Source organism: Hippocampus guttulatus, chromosome 3 (assembly GCF_054856545.1).
Source record: "Hippocampus guttulatus isolate MCC_2025c chromosome 3, RoL_Hgut_1.0, whole genome shotgun sequence".
Classification (NCBI taxonomy): Eukaryota; Metazoa; Chordata; class Actinopteri; order Syngnathiformes; family Syngnathidae; genus Hippocampus; species Hippocampus guttulatus.
In genome coordinates, this window is record NC_141263.1 from 25,408,034 (window position 1) to 25,427,360 (window position 19,327).

The window sequence follows — 19,327 nt, forward strand, 5'->3', positions numbered from 1 at the left end:
AATACTGATGAATTGAGTCAAAAGGTTAATGTTTTTATCTGTTTTGCGTTAAAAGGCTCTCCGGTGTAAAAAAGAAAAAAGAAAAAAGTAGAATACACCTGTGCTCCTCAAAGAATGAGATTCACAATCATGCCACTTTAAACCTTTCGGGATTTTTTTTTTCTTTACTCACGACTGAGCTTGGATGCCTTCGTGCATCATTTGGTATTGCTTTTACTCCTGTCATTCCTTTTGTCAGGTGTATCCGTCAAATTGGAAGCAGGACAGGCAGCTTGATTTTAAACGCGGGTTACTGCCACACAGGCCTCCTTTCAAGCAGAATGCGCAACAGGATCACGAATAAAAGTGACAATGAGAACGCAAGGGGGAGGGGGTAAAAGTATCCAGAATTCTCATCGGAATTTGAAAGACGTAACCATCTGCAGGGGCCGGTCAGCTGTTATTTTGAAGTGGTGACGAGAATGTTTTAAAACTCGCTGTATACTCACCGATGCATGAGCTCCCGTCAAGCAGATAGGAGCCATTGTCATGGAAACCAGTTCTGCATTCACAATGGTACCAACCGGGGAGGTTGACGCAGCGGGAATGGTTGTGACACTCAATCAGGCCCTCCGTACACTCGTTGATATCTGGGCACACACACACACGCACAACACGCTTGATTAAGAACATGAAACATCGGTGCTGTTTTGGTTGTCTTGCCTGCTCGCAACAGTGGAAGCTAATCCCATCAAAGTGCCAAATACTGTCACGAGAGTGGCGCCGGGCCAGCGGCTGCCCGCATTCGACGCCACCCATCTCTGCGGCTTTTCCATCGCGGCAGGGATGAAAGCGTGCGCACTTGCACGTTTACCCAGCTCGCTTTGTTTCTCTCGAGTGGAGTAAATACTCATGCCCAGCCCAGAGGCGGCAGGTCTTAGCTCCTTCTCAAGTGAGTAAATCTCTCTCATCCATTATGTATCATGCGAATTCTGCTGCTCATCTGCAGTTCTTTCCCTTCCGGCTATGAAACACGACCTGCTCACACACCGGGATAGTAAAACCCTGACCTCCAGTCACACTATGCAAACAGTCCTAAATGCAAACAGTAACCAAAAGGGAAAAGGAAGTTCTAATTAATTCCACAATGGTGAAGGGTGAAACCAAAGAGTCGAAACTGGAGTTTAAGGCCAGACTGGTGTGTGCTGATAATCTTTGGTTGAAACACATAAAAAAAGGAAATAATAACAACAACTAGGCTACGTGTGGTATTTTTGTTGTGGTGCACAGAGACAATAGCGACATATAAAGACAGAGGCAACTAATAATCAAATGAGCGTTAAGTGCATTCAAGGCATTCGTGGAAAAACTTCATGAGTCAAATTAATCATCAGCAACCTTCCCAACCATCCCCAGTGAGGATCTGTGTTCTAACCCCCCCCCCCCCCCCGCACACCCCAACGATCTGTTTCTAATGGGGCATTGCAACCAGACCCTGGCCTCATTCAAACCTCGCTCTCTCTGCTGTGTCTTTTCATCCAGATAATGCTTTACTGAAAATATTGGTGTTGTGTCATTATGCATACAAGCAAAAATCGTCTTATGAAAAGCAGGGTGAAACTAATCATTTCCCAAAATGCCTAAACAAGTTGATGGACCTGTGAAGGAGCCTTCACAAAAGCAAAGCTCCATCCACTTTACAGTGAGTATATACAAGCTGCAAGGCAGCAGCGCCAACAGCCTTCCAAATAGCAACAATAATCCTGCTGTGCTCGCAAATATCCCTTTTCATCTTTTATGAAAAGAGACTCAGCCAAAAATGCTTTTCACCTCCGATACAAAATGTTACCGGCTGTGGGCTCGTGCTCTGCTATCTTAGGAGAACCCCACAAACCCCCCCCCCCCCCACAAACTGTCAGCATTTATTTTCTCTTTTCCATATTTCATCCATTTCTTGCTTGAAAATACACCATTTTCTTTTCCTTTTATGCATGTTGAAACAAGGATGGATGTGTACTGTTAGCGCGGCTATTTTATTTTCTTGATGTAAAGCAGATTCAACCTAATACCGGGAATATGGAATGAGGTTTTGGAGTACAGCACTTTAGAGATTGTCACTGTCAGGCGGACATGCACCTGTTTGTCCAATTATGGTCAATTTTCCTTTTTATTTATTTATTTCAACTATAATATTATCAGAGCGATGTCTTTTTGCCTCCCCTGGTTGTCGCCTCTGGTGTTCGCAATATGTGTTTTTTTCTTTTTTCTTTTGTGCGATCTGTTGGGAGGTGTGAATGTAGGCTACGAGACAACCTGGTCGCTCCTGTTAAGGTGAAGAGTCGTTCTATAAGTGCAGCTCACTGACCGCGACGTACACTCGATCCATCTTCGTCTCAGCCAGACTCAGGGAAGAAGTCGTTTCACACGTATCTCTGTTTTCTTCTATTAGTAACCACTTAGCTCCTTCTGCAGGGCAACATTTCTGCTCCCCATCAGCCGGGGTTTCTCCAAGGAGGGGTGGGGGGGGGGGGCACGTGAAGACTTTATGGAGGTTTAAACTGTAAAGGGCTCTCAATTTTACTTTAGCTGCAAATTAATCCCCACAGTTAAAATAATCACGGAGCTCTCGAGAGACTCCCTCAGCTCTCGCAGTTTTACATTTCTGTCCAAGTCCTACTAACCCACTAAAAAAAAAGACCATTCGGGAAATATCACGTGGATTTGCAGCACTGCAAACTTGGACCGTTATGACGTTTGCGGCTCATAAAAAAGGCTGGCATTTCTTCTTGTTAGCATTGCGCCAAAGGGAAGAAATTGCTAGCTCGTAGCGTATAGCGTCATTTAAAAATGTAACTGAAATGTTTCATCGACATTTTCACATATCTGCCTATGTGGAATCTGACATGGCTCATGCATTATACAACAGACATTTGAGTCTGTTGATTTCTTCCTCAATGAGACGTGCTTTTCGTTTTCTGCGTTGGTGCCGCCGGATGGGTGGCTAGTGGAGCTGATGATGAGGAGGAGGAGAGAGGAGCGTCGGCGCCGAGTGGGGATGTGCGCAGTATTTGGAATTGAGTGTATATTAGCGGATCGAAAAGGGACATGGGAATTGAAGCGGTTTCCGTATTCGGTCCATGGACGCTGCGGCTTCTTGTTGACTTTCAAACTTAGCTTGTAGCAGACGTGCGCGGGGGCCGTGCATGCTGTGATCTTGACGTCTCTGGACCACCGTTGATAGGAGACTGATTCTCTCCTCTTTCATCTATATCCGCTTCAAACGACAAGTCGTGTGTAGGAATAGTTGCTACAATTGTATTATTGCTCATGATTGATTGTTGTGTGTACTGCCGTATGATCATTTTATGTCAAATGTTGTGTAAAGTGCTTTGTTCACAGCTGCAGCTGTGATGAAAGCGCTATGTAAATAAATATGTATTGTATTTGGATGTTTCAGTCTGAATGAATTGCCCTGTCAAAATATTCTCTCTTAATATTCAAAAGATGAGCACCGATAATGCCTTCTGTTTCATTTTGTGGACGATTCACTCGACATAAGATACATAACATGGGGGTACAGTACATACCCTGAGACATGAAGAAAAGCGTTCGCCGTGCGCATCTGACAAGTGTCTAGTGACACTTTTTGGTGTTGGCAGTGCAGAAAGCAACGTGACCTGAGATGTGCTGCTTTTCATGAAATGCGTAATTAACAGTGATCACACACATGGTGAGAAGTATGCGAATGTGGCACAGATCGCGGGGTGGGGCAGTAGCTATTCCTTGGAAGGGGGATAACATTCTGCTGTTCATTCAGTAGATGTTTGAGAATATGACTTTTCTGTCAACAGTGAGCAGGGGGACCTATTTGACAGATAATATTCCTACAGCTAAACAAGGCGCCGACTCGGTATTTTCTTTCATTTCGGTGTCGTGAAGTTCTATTGGCCTCATGTGCTAATACATACAGGATGTTGGTCAAGTGACTTCAGTTGTACAGCAAAACATTTGCCGGGCCCGTTTGCCATCCCTGAGTGACAACGGCTGACGAATGTGATGCGAAATGAGGCTGAGAAGTCAACCGGCGGCCATCATTCGGTCTTACCTGTCTCACAGAATCGTCCCGTGAATCCTGAAGGGCAAACGCATGTGTTGGGAGACACGCATGTGCCGCCGCTCCTGCACCCCTCTTCACAGAAAGCTGGGAAGACGGAGGAAATAAAGAAGGAAAATTGCTTAACACTCCACACTTGCAGGTCTTGGATTTTACACGCTATTTTGAGGCAACATGTGCGAATGGATTCTATCTCAGTTCTGTCAGGCAATAGTTTTATCACTCACTCATATGCCATTACTGCCTTCAAAGAATTGTTGAAATATATTGTGCACTGATAACGGGAGCGATATTTTACATTTCCTTCTTGTATCTTGCAATAATCTGAAAGGCATGTGCTTATGTAACCATGTGGAGTTTTGTTTACGATTGTAGATGCTGTGAGACCTCAATATAGCAGCAAACTCAGAAACACAAAGCAGACGGTTTGTTTTTCTTTAGAAAATCCGGCACAAATGCCCCCCGTCCCCACACACACACACACAAAATGAAGAGGATATGTCAAAAGCATTTAATAAGTCTAATTTAGAAGAAATGACTTGAGTATTTACAAACTGAAATAATGAGTTGAAAGGCGAGCCTCAATGGACTGAAACATCGAGTCATGTCGACGTATAATCACGTGCTACCTCTTTAGTGTATGAGTGTTGTAAAAAAAAAAATCACAACAGTAGCTGGAAAACACAAATATTTTGACAGAAAATCTGAGTTCAATACCATTGATTTTATATTTGAGGAAAAAGTCTCATTAGGAGCCTGATTGCTCCTGTACTTATACACCTCACACTGAAATATTAATGACACTTTATTGACTCAATCTATCTCCAGCACTAATTATCATTTCACCACCAGCAGCATTGCGCTGCCTGTCTTTTCCAACTAATGACTTTCAAACACGGGGAGGGGAAACCACAATGACCGTCGTAATACTTGTGATTCATTATTAAGTGTATCTCTATGTAACTAATGAATTGGGCTGCAGTAAAATTAATGTTCAGGCTTCATTAAGTCTTGTGATTTTCAATATGTATATGGTATTTTGGTAATCTGGTGATGAAGTCTTAATTATAGCAATCTGTCTTCAGCCCGCCTCCTCCTCGTCTTGATGAGGCTATGGATATTCAGTAGCTCTGTTGTCAGGGGAATACGTGACTGACGGACAGACATGGGTTGAATTAAAATGAAACGTCAAAATTGGTTCTCACACACAGGAGTACTGATTGAGTTTAAAACATAGCTAACCACTAATAATATATATATATCGCTTCTCAAATAATGTACACAATCAAACACACCAAAAAAAAAAAAAGATAAAAACGACATTCAAAAAATATTAAAAGAAAATAACAAAAACAAACATTTAGAAGGAACGGCCCTCTGCCAAGGCAAACATGATCACCAATGTCTCACTCTCTCCCTCTCTCTCTCTCTCTCTCTCTCTCTAGCCATTGCTATCTAGCTAGCTATCTAGCTAGCTAGCTAGATAGCAATGCTAGATAGATAGATAGCAATACCTATCGATAGATAGATAGGTAGATAGAGAGAAAAACACAATGACCTTTGACAATTACGTCTGTGACCTCTGTCGGACATAATTGGAAACCAATGTACGGTATAGTATCATGATCTGTTGGGCAAAGAAAGATTTGAATATCCTGGTGTATTCAGGCAGGATATGTAAATACTGTGACAACCTACGGCTGCAAATTCAAGATTGCCTTTAATTTTCATGCGGTACTCTTACTACTGTGACCTGGACTCCAATAAAAGCGTAGCGGCAGCAGATATAAGACTAGACTAGCTGCGACAATCAAAGTCTCATCTGTCCCTTGAATGCCATCATATTAACACTAAGGCTGAAGATCTGACTTTTCATTTTCTCTGTCCCCCTCATCATGCGGCTTTGATCAACCGTAGTTCTTTTCCTCATTTCCTTTTTTTTTTCCTCAAACACTTTTTCCTTGGCTCCACTTCCATTTTACATTGCCGGAGACCTTGCTACGCTGACAAATAATCTGTACTATGATCGCGCCACCTTCAATGTCACTGCTGTGACCTCCAGTTAAACTATGTTGCTGCTCAAGTGAGCCTGTTGCTGACTCGTGACTTCTCAAGACATGCTTATACTCACAGATTTGCTATTTGAGTTTCCCATTATGGGCCGAGATTGCTTTCCAGTGGGTGGTGCGAATGAAATCACTCCACTATGTGCCATAGCTAACAGCCCCGTTCACGGTCATTGGGCATCTAAGGATCCATCTCAGAATTAGTGTTGACGTGAACGGTGAAACCCAACGGGTATTCCACCAATTGTGAGAAATATGAAAAGTGCATTTTAATTAGAACATGGAAGAGAACTCGGCTAATTACGGGCTTCCGCGGCTGCACAGCTCATTGATGTGACGTGTTAATGCTTTGTTAGTCTTGTGATAATGACACTATTAAAGGTTCCGTTGAAAAAAGGCAGGACAGGACATACTTCCATGCCTTCGTATTGGTCATTAAGATGAAAGGCAGATTTTGTTCATTCAAAACACCAAAATGTTGTTGGAAGTCAAGCTAGGAAATTACAAGTGTATGTTTAAAGTGGAAGTCTTGTCAAAACAACTCTTTGCAATAACATTTTCTCATTTAAATACGGTATTCTGATTAATATTGCATTCGTGGAATAACAGTTAGGGCTAATCCATCTGTTTTCAGAGCATACTGCAGAACATATTAATCCAAAGGAATGTTTGACTCGACGTCCGCTTTCAAAATGCTGAGATATTTGAAATATGAATGATACATACCGAATCCGGTGCCATCTAAACATTGAATATCAATAACAGGACTCCCTTGAGTGGGAAGCAATGCTATAGATCAGCACGGGGAGTTAGAAGTCACTGTGAGCCACTGAGTTTACAATGAGTGAATGAATCAATACTTGTAAAGAAGAGCCAGTTGTTTGTACTGCCGGAGGGACAAACAAGCTCTGGAAACAATGACGACTCTCACTAAGGTCAGAGTCGGGGGTGGATTGTACGGGTGACTGGTAAACCTCACTGATGGCTTTGTTCGGGCGGGTCAACTGCTTTCGTCAGACCTGCCTCTTACTGTTGGTTTAGAAAAGAGTTAACCACAACAACAACAAAAGACTTCTAACATCACTCGGAATACCAATTCACAAGGTATTCACCCTCCCTGTTGAGCTTTTTCAACATCACAGATAATGACTGTGCTTACATGACAGTAAAGACCTGCGCCGGGTGGCCTGCACGGATTAAAGATGCAGTAAGAATGAGTTTTACTTTCATAATGCATCCGCAGTGGGTTGTGAGAGCAGGTGATCAATACCGCCAACGTGACAATTTATTACCCCTCTGTGCGCTTTTAGAGTTTTTTTCACTGTGAAGAGCCTCGGTACATTTCTGTCAAATTAAGGATGGATCGCCTTCAGTTCGCTGCAAATGATGGAAATGTGGTTGAAAATTCTCCCAAATAAGGCTAAAAAAAGCTCATTACAGCTATAACAATACAGATAACATTTGATGGATACAGTTTTGATGAATCAAGTCTGTACATTTAAAGGCTTCGGACAGGTTCTGGACAAAAGTTGGTACAAAGTTTGACAAATCAAGGTAGCATTTTGGGGAAAATGCAAAGTTTTTAGCATTTAGCCTACACGTTTGCTCTAATGTATTTGCATGTATGTTTGAACGTACTCCCAAATATATCTGAACGTATTTTACTTTTATGATACTTTCGCAACTGCATACCAATGAAGGGCCAGTAAGACAATGATCTGGGGGGGGAGTGGAAATCACCAACTCTATCAACAAGCTACATGTGACTAAACATGAACTGCCAAACTAGCCATTCCCATCACATATGGATGATTTTATCTATTTTAATTTGTGGAGGAGTCACAGGGACATGGGGCTATCAGAGGAGCAAGAGGGGAGGCACAGGGACGCCCTTGGCAGTCGGATGTGAGGAGCTTTCATAACTATATGCTGAGCGGGACCAGTGAATCCCTACGTCCAAATCCATTATTGAAACACGCACACGCACACACACACACACACACACGCATACACACACACACACACACACACACACACACACACACACACACACCGAGGTCGCTGACGCCACAGTTTTCACCAACCGCTGTCCGCTGTTTCACTGATAAAATGGCGTTTACTGCTGAGATGCATAATGTAGCGCTGGAATTACGCGCGACACATGCTGCCAGGGTGTGAAGGAGGGACACAAAAGCTCAGATGCATTTGATCCCAAGAGGAGATTGGGAGGACTTGTTTGTTTTGATTTCCTCTCAAACCGTCGCCCGGGCCAGTTCAAGGATGTTCCAACGTACAGAAGCACATCACGTCGGCTGAGAGGCGTCAGCCAAGAGGTAACGGAAAGGAAGGAGGAAACAACGTTTGTATGAATTTGATCACAATTGTGGGCAGCTCTCATCAAATCCCCTTCTTCCCTTTCTCACTTTGAGCAAGAAAAGGAGTCTAGGAATGACACGGGAGCGTCATCCAGTCATCCTGAACGACAGCACATGGTCATGATGAAGCATGGATCCGGCAGTGAGAGTGACAGACAATGATGATGTCAAAAAAAAAAAAACAGACGACAGGCAGAGAAATCCACATTGAGAGAGGCTAAGGATATAAAGAATGACATTTTAAAGGCAGACTGAGCATGAATGTGTGTTTCTCGTGAAAAGCTAAAGACAAACTATGCTACAGTCTTCAGTACTGTTATACAGTACTACATTCACAACTATGCCGGGGCAGAGGAAACAATCAGAATTGGCATTATTACTGTTCAGTCTAAGTTGTGCACTCTCCAGCGTGTTATTCTAGATCAGGGGTGTCCAGACTTTTTCATTTGACGGCCGCATACTGAAAATTGGAAGGATGAAAAGGTCCACTTTAAAATTCGTCGACTTTTGGAAACACGCCATAATCAGTCAAGAAAGCAATTCTATATTGTTTGTATTGTCTGGTTAATTCCATCAGCTTCCTGTTAAAGGTGTTAAGGCAAATAGTTGAGGGGCAGACGTTCCGAGCCGGCAGAAATGGCTGCACGGCTCATGTACTCAATCTTTTTGGCATCCTTTAGTTTCAACTGAGCATATACTGCATAGTCTTCTGGTAGTTAATGTTAGTATTTGAAGCGGATTACGTGGGACAGGAGAAGTGAACTCATCTCTTTTCGTCAATGGACGCTACAGCTTCGTGTTTGCTTTCAAAACTTAGCTTGTAGCAGACGTGTGCACATTTTCAGCGTGACGTCTCTGATCCACTGGTGAAAGGACACTTTGATCCTCTCCTCTTTCATCTAGAACTGCTTCAGACAACAAAGTGTATGCAGAAAAGTGGTGAAGATTGCACGACTGTCTGTGTCCTATGTGTTGTGTTGTGTTATTTTGACTTCAAAATGGCGCCGCGAGAGTGGCTGCCTTTCCAGCAGCTCCTATATTTTGTTGTTCTACTTCTTCCTTTCATAACTTTGCTGCTGTGAATTGGGAATTTCTCCATTGCGAGACTAATAAAGGTTTTCTTATCTTATCTTATAGCAAGCATTAAAGATAAAAGAACCATCAGCTATATTCTCCTCTTTGCAAGAAAGTCCTTTTTTGAAAAGCCTGGCTTTGTGGACCTTTCATCGGCGCACATTCTCCCGTCCAGACTTTTGTGACGCCCACCAAGCGTAAACTGGCAATGAAGGCGGCGGAAACACTTAAGAAGTGTGATTCACTGACAGTTAACGCTGGCTCGCCATGTTAGGAACACAGATTTTTTTCTGAGATTTGTGAATGACATTTTAATCCATCAAAAGATCACGCATATTATTTATATCTATCTATCTATCTATCTATCTATCTATCTATCTATCTATCTATCTATCTATATCTATTCTCTCTATCTATATCTATATCTATATATATATATATATCATCCATCCATCCATTTTCTGATCTGCTTAATCCTCACAAGGGTTGCGGGGGGTGCCAGCCGTCTTCGGGCAGTTGGCAGGGGACACCCTGAACTGGTTGCCAGCCAATCGCAGGGCACACCGAGACAAACAACCATCTGCGCTCCCACCTCGGGACAGTTTTCGAGTGTTCCATTCGCCTGCCATGCAGGTTTTTGGAATGTGGGAGGAAACCAGAAGACTCGGTTCAAGGTATGGTACGCCCTTGACTGGTTGCCAGCCAATTGCAGGGCAAATATCGACAAACATACACAAATAACCGTTCACACTCACATTCACACCGAAGGACAATTTAGAGTTTTCATTGAATCCAACATGCATGATTTTGAAATGTGAGAGAAAGGCCCGGCATTGGATTCATTCCCACAACCTCCGAACTGTGAGGCTGATGTGCGCAGCGCTCATTTACCATGCTGCCCATTCACAATTGCTTTCCTAAAAGTGAGGCACAGCCCAAAAATTCATTGCCTCAAATGATCATTGCCGGACAGCTTAAAAGATGCACTCTCTTCTGCTTCTTTTCCATCCACAATTAATTATTGCTTCACTGAATTAAAAAGAGATGCAACTGCCCTCTGGCACAGACGACACAGCCAAGAAGCTGCAACATCTTGCCTTCAACTAAGATGGAGGGGAACAACGATTATGTAAACATCAAATTAAATCCTTCAGACTTGTAAGGAAAAATCAAGGCTCTTCCCAACACCCCCCCCCCCCCCCCACACACACACACCCTTTTGTGCTTATCATCCGCCACCTCCTTCCTAAAGCAAATGTCCTCCCTTGATGATTCGGAATACATTATCATTCCTTAATTGCGTGCTGAGTGAAACATGGCTCCTCTGTGATTAGCTCTGGTCGGAAGATGAGAACAGAAAGAGATATTGCTTTTGTCTCCCGATGCTTTTCAGCCTGGCGACTCCACCGCCTTGGTCTGTACAGAGCAACCCTCGGAGACGAAATGGACCATGAACACGATTAGCTCACTTATTCGACAACCGACATGAGCTCTGCAAGAGGCAGCCGATCATTAGGCTGACACTGAGACAATGCTGATCTATAATTGTTTGCTTTCCTCTGGTTGAATTACTGTGGCCTATTTATCGTGTTGTCACTCAATAAAATGGCTACAGACACAGTGGCTCCCCTTTTCTTCCCCCGTGAGAGCTGCACTACGAAAAAACAAAACAAAACAGATATAGAGTCTTAACGCCTCATTTTGTCTCAATTCCGGTTCAGCCATAAAATCAATTGCTGTAAAATATTTTCTTCCTACCGAACATCTTCTGCCTGCAAGTCACTGCATTCGGGTCTGATAGAGAAATCTACGAACAAAATTGTATCATGTTTAAAGTTTCGGTTAATTTGGGCATGTCTAGACATACTCAGCGCAGAGGTGTCGGCCGTTTAGGCGGAGGGCCTTTCCTGAGTAATCACGTTAAAGCAAGGGGGGCGAAGGCTAAATTCAATCACAGAGTGGGAATAAACAAATTGGGAACAAAGAGTCGTTGAATACCAAAAGACAGTTTGGGAACAGCTGTCGCGCCCAGGTGGACATTAGTCATCAGCAAAGTCTGTGACTTGTGTATTCGGGTAAATCAGATCATTACCGGGGGGCGCGGGGTGCAAATCTCGGGGGCAGTGTCTTTCTTGTATTTTGCAATAAAAGTTCGAACCGGCGGAGAGGGAGGCGAGTGTGATCGCGGAGCAACTAACCGTCGTTCGCTCTCAGAGATCCGCTCCCGCCGATATTGAAGACAATTTTCCTGTGTGCCGAGTCATTTCTTTAACTTTGTCCGAGAAAATCTCTGACAGGGTCCAACCGCTTTCACAAATGTGACTTTTTGCAAAACAAGTTGAAGCTATTCTGAGGTGAAATAGAAACACTTCTTCATCCGGTGTTTGCAGAGCATCAAGAGCAGGTGGATGGATATGTCTCTGTTGCTGAAGGGGCAAGGCGTTTCTGGAGCAGCAGACGCTGTAATTACCAAATGTGATGTGAAGTGTGTCATCATTATTCAAAAGTTCATGCGGGAACAGAATTGGTCTGGTTGAGACACACGCAGAGGTATTGTGGCAAATGCATCTGGACACCCCCCCCTTGAGAGCATGAGCCAAAGACTGAGACACAGACATCGAGAAGTGAAATTGCCCCTTCGGGAGCCATACTTGAGCCACATTACACACATCAAATACAGCAGCATTTCTATTAGAAAAAAAAAATCTAATAGCTTCATGTTGACTGACAGCCTCAAACTGTCACATATGAGCAAAAGTACAGAACTGGCATGAAATAGAAGAATATGTCGTATGTGTTGCATTATCACCAAGTCTGGATGAAACACAAATAACTGACTTGTCGAACTTTCCTAATACTTCCTATTCGGAGTCACTGGGCTGAACCAGTTTTTGGATCTCAGCTGTCCTTGCACGGGCTTCCTCCGATGTTCCAAAAATATGAAATGGAATCACATTTACTGTCATTGCACATGTCATGAGTACAGAACGATGAAATTCACAGTTACAACCCATCCAAGAAATTTAAAAACAATGACCGATAGAGACAGACACAACGGGAAGCCTGACGGGTTGCCAGTATTTTCTGAGATGAGAAAGAAAACATATGGAAGGGGGGAAAAAAAGCAAGCCCCAAACTAAGGGGAGGGGCACAGTACAGGTTTGGATGAAAACCTCAACAAACACAGCGACATCGGATAAAGTGTCAGTCGGTGTGAATGTGAATGCTTGTTTTGCGTATGTATGTGCCCCACAATTGGTTGGCGACCTATCTAGGGTGTAACAGTCAGCTGGGATCGGCTCCAGCTCATCCATGACCATAATGAGGACTAGCATTATAGCAAATTGATGAATAAAGACTAACTACTCTCGTAGTACCTGGCCTTTCCCAAAATGCAATAAATATAATATATAACCGTGCCAATTAAGTAGCAACAGATGGAAGTCCCCCCCGCCCCCCCAGAGTCTACAAAATGAAGGATGTGAATCACCTGCACAGCTTTCAACTTGCTCTGCTAATGACACGTTTTTAGCGCCAGAACCTGACTTAGCCTTGCTTGCTGCGGACAGATTGCTCAAGCCCGGCTAAACACGCTTCTTTGTCCTATTAATATTAACAGCGATGGACAGAGGAGCACTAGTCGCACTCAGACTAATTCCCTCCTACGGGGGATGCAGTGATGTATGAGGGGAATGAAATGGGAGGCACAGGTCGATTGGCCAACACTGTCGCTATCACACGGTAATGAGATCTCAAGGGGAGGGGGGGGGGGGCACTTCTTCTAACTCCTTGCTTGAATAATACTAATTGGCCAGAATGGGATAGCAAGTCATAGGAAGTTTTAGGGGCATTATCATTAAGTATGGTCTAAAAACAGTTGGCTCAAAAATATCACAATTTGGGTCAAAAAGGGACCGATACACTTCTTGAGCAAATCTGACCCGAAAAAAAATTGGGCTGTTGTACAAAGCAACCCGATAGTTGGGTCAAATTGAAATGACTTAGTAGCACAATTAGCTGTACATTTGTTTTTCTTGTACTATACAGTACAGTAGACATTCCAGTGTCTTACAGTATTAAAAGGTACTTCACCCTTTGTCAAGCACCAAGCTAAAATGTGTTACGGTAATTTTTTTATCGAAGTTCATGTGTATTCTAATACAGGGAAAAACAACTGTGCTGTAAAGTAGATGGTCATTATTAGGGATGCAACAATCTTGGACATATCGCAGCGTATGAGTTTCCCAATTTTGTGATATTGCCTTCGGAAGTCACAGTATCAGGCGGCACTACTGCATTACAAATTGAGTGGCCAGCTTTCTGACAAGTAAAACACTGCCCTGAAGTCAACTTGAAAACCATGCTGCAAGGCATTCTGCTCTGGGCTACAAAGGTTTTAGGGCTCATCTCATTTCTCTCTATGCTGCTTTGCGGTAACTGAGTACACACACACACACACACACACACACACACACACACACACATACGTGTTTTGGTGCATTTTCAGGACGTCCGTTTGTTCACCCGACATATGGGTACATGCCTTTCCCGTGGTCCTACAGGCTCCAAAAAAATATGGTAACCATGAAAAAAAATCAGGAAGACACCCATCTATTCAGATTTTGGCTAGGACGTAATTTTTTTTTGATTTATGACAAAACTACTACATATGAGGACATTGACTGGTTTTTGTGTATTATGGAGACAGTCACCTCAAACACACTGCCATTTCATGTTTTTGTGAATTTTGAGCCCCCTAGATACACATCATTTTCAAGTATATATGACTTATGAAGACCAGCTAAGAGTAAAGTGTGTAATTTTTAGATTGACTCCTGTTACATACCAACAGTATATGTTAGGCACATGTGTCCAATTGTCATGCTCGGGCACGGGGAGAACTCTACAAAGGAAGGAAGCCCAGATTCAAACTATCAATTGCTGAACTATGAGGCGAATGTGCCAAACAGTCGTTGATATTCATGGTAATAATACAAGACAGTAAAACTAAGCTGTGAAGAAGAAGAGACAGTTAAATATGTGGTCAGTCCACTTTCTTATTTTTTAATTGCTGACAAATATGAAATTATGAACACAGAAAACATGCCACCTCCTCTCCATGACACAAGGCAGTGCAATAGATGAGGGTTGTTTGAACTGAAGAAGATTATGTCAAAATGTGAATACTGTGATGAAGAATTTTTAATAAATGTGGCCATATATTGTGCCATGTGTGTAGCAACTTCTTCTTTAGCTACCTGTTAGACAAAAGCAACTTTTCAAAAAGTATTGAAATTCTTGAAATATGATGAATTCAAATGTTTTAGGGTTTTTCTGAAATATCACCTCAAACCTAATAAGCCTATCTTTTGTGAGAAGTTTGTATATTGTACGTACGTTTATATACAGCAGGGGTGTCCAAAGTCGGTCCTCGAGGGCCGCTGTCTTTTTGTTTTCCAGCTCTCCCAGGATGTTCTAATGCTGCATCAGAGCTGACTGTTGAACTGATCATCTGAATCAGGTGTGATGCAGCTGCGAGAGCTGGAAAACAGGCACGACAGTTGCCCTCCCGGCCCAGATCGGGACATGCCTGATATACAGTATACCTTACATGTTCGTACATCTCCAAGGATTTTCCAATTTGCTCTTGAAGCTCATGAAACAATAAATGTGAAACAGTATTCAACAACAAATATGAAATCCGTAATTGACCATCCCACCCTAAATGCACCATTGCTATTGCTATAGTTAACTTGAACTGAAATGTACCCAGGCGTGCTCGCATTTCAATGGACTATCTATTCATTTCCCTTTTTAATGCAGTTATCCTGTTGTGGATGTAGTTTTTGATGGACACCCAGTCTCTGTCTTTCAGAGCTACTAGCTCTGCGTGGAGACAGGACTCACAGCTCGTTTTACCTGGAACGTTATGGCTTTTTATGAAATCAAACATATGTCTCTCAACAGCCTTCACTTCATCATCTGTCCACGTACGTCTCTTATTCCCACCTGTAAAAGAAGGCATTATTTATTAAAAATGGCATTGCAAATGTTAAAAATGCAAAATAAGATATTCCAGGAAATAATGAGAATTTTGAAAAAAATGCTCTTTAACCTTGCTTTTCATTGGAGCACTTTGACTTTTTGTTCATCAAAAGTACTTCAGCTTCAATTAAGATATGTTAATTTTTGCCGTTTTTGTTGTCCCGTGTGATTGAGAAGGAAGTGTCGTCCACGTTCTCTAACTGGGTTGGAGCAGAAATGTTTTCCAGGGTTGCGACAAAACTGTCGTCAGTGTTGTCAAAGGTGGTTGAAGCAGAAGTGCCTTCCATGTTGTCCGATGTAGATGGCGCATATGCATGGCTTGGGTTCCCAGAAGTGTCAGAGCTTGAGCCTTTGAAAAATTATACAAAAATAGTTGAATGTGGCTTTTCACCATTGCTTTCTTATATGTGCCAAATCGTCTCCTAATTTCTCAATTTTCTTTCGGCTGTCGAGGCCTAATGTGTTTTCAACCTGCACATTTTGCATCTTTCAACACCATTTTCAAATACTGTAGTAAATTGTTTCTAATTCATACATAGTTGTGCATAAAGACTGAGATTATCAGGCACCAATTTACTCTGTCTTATGTCATAACTTGAGGACATTACCATTTTCTGTGTAAGTGAGAATCGCTTTTTCTTGATTAAGGTCAGCATTGGTTTCTTTGCTCAAATCGTCATCGCTCGTGGTTACTTCATCTGGTTGGGTTAAAAAAAAACAGACAGGACAAAATGCTTTTGTTTCAGGGTAAACGCAGAATGTTAGATGTTTTAAAAATGATATTTAAACAACATCAAAATATTCAGCATTCTTCGTTCTGACCAGTTAATAAATGAAGAAACATTATTTCTCATTGAACATTGCTCACAGGAGAGTTTGGGAATAACGTACCACACTATAGAAAGTTTAACTCTGTTCAGCTCTGTGGAACAGCAATATGGGGACATTCAGACACAGCCTCTCCAGAGTTAGGTTAAGACAAAAGTCATGTCACCTGAAACACACTCAGGTTTTTCAGGTCTAAAGAAATATGAGGACATGACGACTGAAATCATGGAGAGTCCATGTTTCTGATTTATAACTTCTCCTGTGTTTGTCAAAGAAAGCTGTAAACTCAAAACTGGTATATATTGATAAAACGCAATGTTTTATCATGAAACGATTTGATAAATAAAACCTGTTGTAAGGATGAAATGAATCTTCCACTCCTTTCTTGATCTTCAGAAGGTTTCATCAGGATCCGAATACCTGGTGTCTGCAACATAGCAACAGTGCAGTGTCAGAAATATTCAAATTTATTCATCCTAATTAGTTAATAAATGAATAAACATTGTTTTTCATTGAACATCGCTCACAGGAGAGTTTGGGATTAATATACCACACTATAGAAAGTTAAAACTGTTCAGCTCTGTGTAACAGCAATATGGGGACATTCGAACACAGGCTCTACAGAGTTAGGTTAAGACAAAAGTCATGTCACCTGAAACACACTCAGGTTTTTCAGGTCTAAAGAAATATGAGGACATGACGACTGAAATCATGGAGAGTCCACGTTTCTGATTTATAACTTCTCCTGTGTTTGTCAAAGAAAGCTGTAAACTCAAAACTGGTATATAATGATAAGACGTAGTAACCTGTTGTAAGGATGAAGTGGATCTCTCATTCCATTCTTGGTCTCCAGAAGGTTCAGTCAGGTACCCGTCACTTGGTGTCTGCAACATAACAACATTACGGTGTCAAAATATTCAGCATTCTTCATTCTGACCAGTTAAGAGATGAATAAACATTATTTCTCATTGAACATCGCTCACAGGAGGGTTTGGGATTAATATACCACACTGTAGAAAGTTAACACCGTTCAGTTCTGTGGAACAGCAATATGGGGACATTCGAACACAGGCTCTCCAGAGTTAGGTTAAGACAAAAGTCATGTCACCTGAAACACACTCAGGTTTTTCAGGTCTAAAGAAATATGAGGACATGACGACTGAAATCATGGAGAGGCCATGTTTCTGATTTATAACTTCTCCTGCGTTTGTCAAAGAAAGCTGTAAACTCAAAACTCGTATATAATGATAAAACGTAGTAACCTGTTGTAAGGATGAAGTGGATCTCTCACTCCCTTCTTGGTCTCCAGAAGGTTCAGTTAGATCCCGTCACTTGGTATCTGCAACATAACAACATTACGGTGTCAAAATATTCAGCATTCTTCATTCTGACCAGTTAAGAAATGAATAAACATTATTTCTCATTGAACATTGCTCACAGGAGAGTTTGGGATTAATGTACCACACTATAGAAAGTTAACACTGTTCAGCTCTGTGGAACAGCAATATGGGGACATTCAAACACAACCTCTCCAGAGTTAGGTTAAGACAAAAGTCATGTCACCTGAAACACACTCAGGTTTTTCAGGTCTAAAGAAATATGAGGACATGACGACTGAAATCATGGAGAGGCCACGTTTCTGATTTATAACTTCTCCTGCGTTTGTCAAAGAAAGCTGTAAACTCAAAACTGGTATATAATGATAAGACGTAGTAACCTGTTGTAAGGATGAAGCGGATCTCTCACTCCCTTCTTGGTCTCCAGAAGGTTCAGTCAGGATCCCGTCACTTGGTATCTGCAACATAACATTACGGTGTCAAAATATTCAGCATTCTTCATTCTGACCAATTAAGAAATGAATAAAAATTATTTCTCATTGAACATCGCTCACAGGAGGGTTTGGGATTAATATACCACACTGTAGAAAGTTAACACCGTTCAGTTCTGTGGAACAGCAATATGGGGACATTCGAACACAGGCTCTCCAGAGTTAGGTTAAGACAAAAGTCATGTCACCTGAAACACACTCAGGTTTTTCAGGTCTAAAGAAATATGAGGACATGACGACTGAAATCATGGAGAGGCCATGTTTCTGATTTATAACTTCTCCTGCGTTTGTCAAAGAAAGCTGTAAACTCAAAACTCGTATATAATGATAAAACGTAGTAACCTGTTGTAAGGATGAAGTGGATCTCTCACTCCCTTCTTGGTCTCCAGAAGGTTCAGTTAGATCCCGTCACTTGGTATCTGCAACATAACAACATTACGGTGTCAAAATATTCAGCATTCTTCATTCTGACCAGTTAAGAAATGAATAAACATTATTTCTCATTGAACATTGCTCACAGGAGAGTTTGGGATTAATGTACCACACTATAGAAAGTTAACACTGTTCAGCTCTGTGGAACAGCAATATGGGGACATTCAAACACAACCTCTCCAGAGTTAGGTTAAGACAAAAGTCATGTCACCTGAAACACACTCAGGTTTTTCAGGTCTAAAGAAATATGAGGACATGACGACTGAAATCATGGAGAGGCCACGTTTCTGATTTATAACTTCTCCTGCGTTTGTCAAAGAAAGCTGTAAACTCAAAACTGGTATATAATGATAAGACGTAGTAACCTGTTGTAAGGATGAAGCGGATCTCTCACTCCCTTCTTGGTCTCCAGAAGGTTCAGTCAGGATCCCGTCACTTGGTATCTGCAACATAACATTACGGTGTCAAAATATTCAGCATTCTTCATTCTGACCAATTAAGAAATGAATAAACATTATTTCTCATTGAACATAGCTCACAGGAGAGTTTGGGATTAATATACCACACTGTAGAAAATTAACACTGT

General features: G+C 41.9%; 1 protein-coding gene and 1 long non-coding RNA gene across 3 annotated transcripts in view; both read right to left on the reverse strand.

Annotated features, from left to right (window-relative positions):
• LOC147207971 (protein kinase C-binding protein NELL1-like) overlaps positions 1-19,327 on the reverse strand; it is a 126,667-nt gene that overhangs the window by 12,615 nt on the left and 94,725 nt on the right. The window contains exons 15-16 of the mRNA XM_086107672.1: positions 4,085-4,180; positions 489-629 (exon numbers count right to left, since the gene is read on the reverse strand). Coding sequence (XP_085963798.1) covers positions 489-629; positions 4,085-4,180 — 237 coding nt within the window. The remainder of the gene's footprint in view (positions 1-488; positions 630-4,084; positions 4,181-19,327) is intronic.
• Positions 14,646-18,279, reverse strand: LOC147207972 (uncharacterized). Of its 2 annotated transcripts, XR_015100557.1 has the most exons (7): positions 18,199-18,279; positions 17,744-17,820; positions 17,288-17,365; positions 16,831-16,908; positions 16,262-16,351; positions 15,724-16,002; positions 14,646-15,617 (listed from the first exon to the last, which is right to left on the reverse strand). It is a non-coding gene; the product is annotated as an uncharacterized LOC147207972 (long non-coding RNA). The 2 variants fall into 2 exon arrangements; XR_015100556.1 differs by having other exon boundaries at positions 14,646-16,002.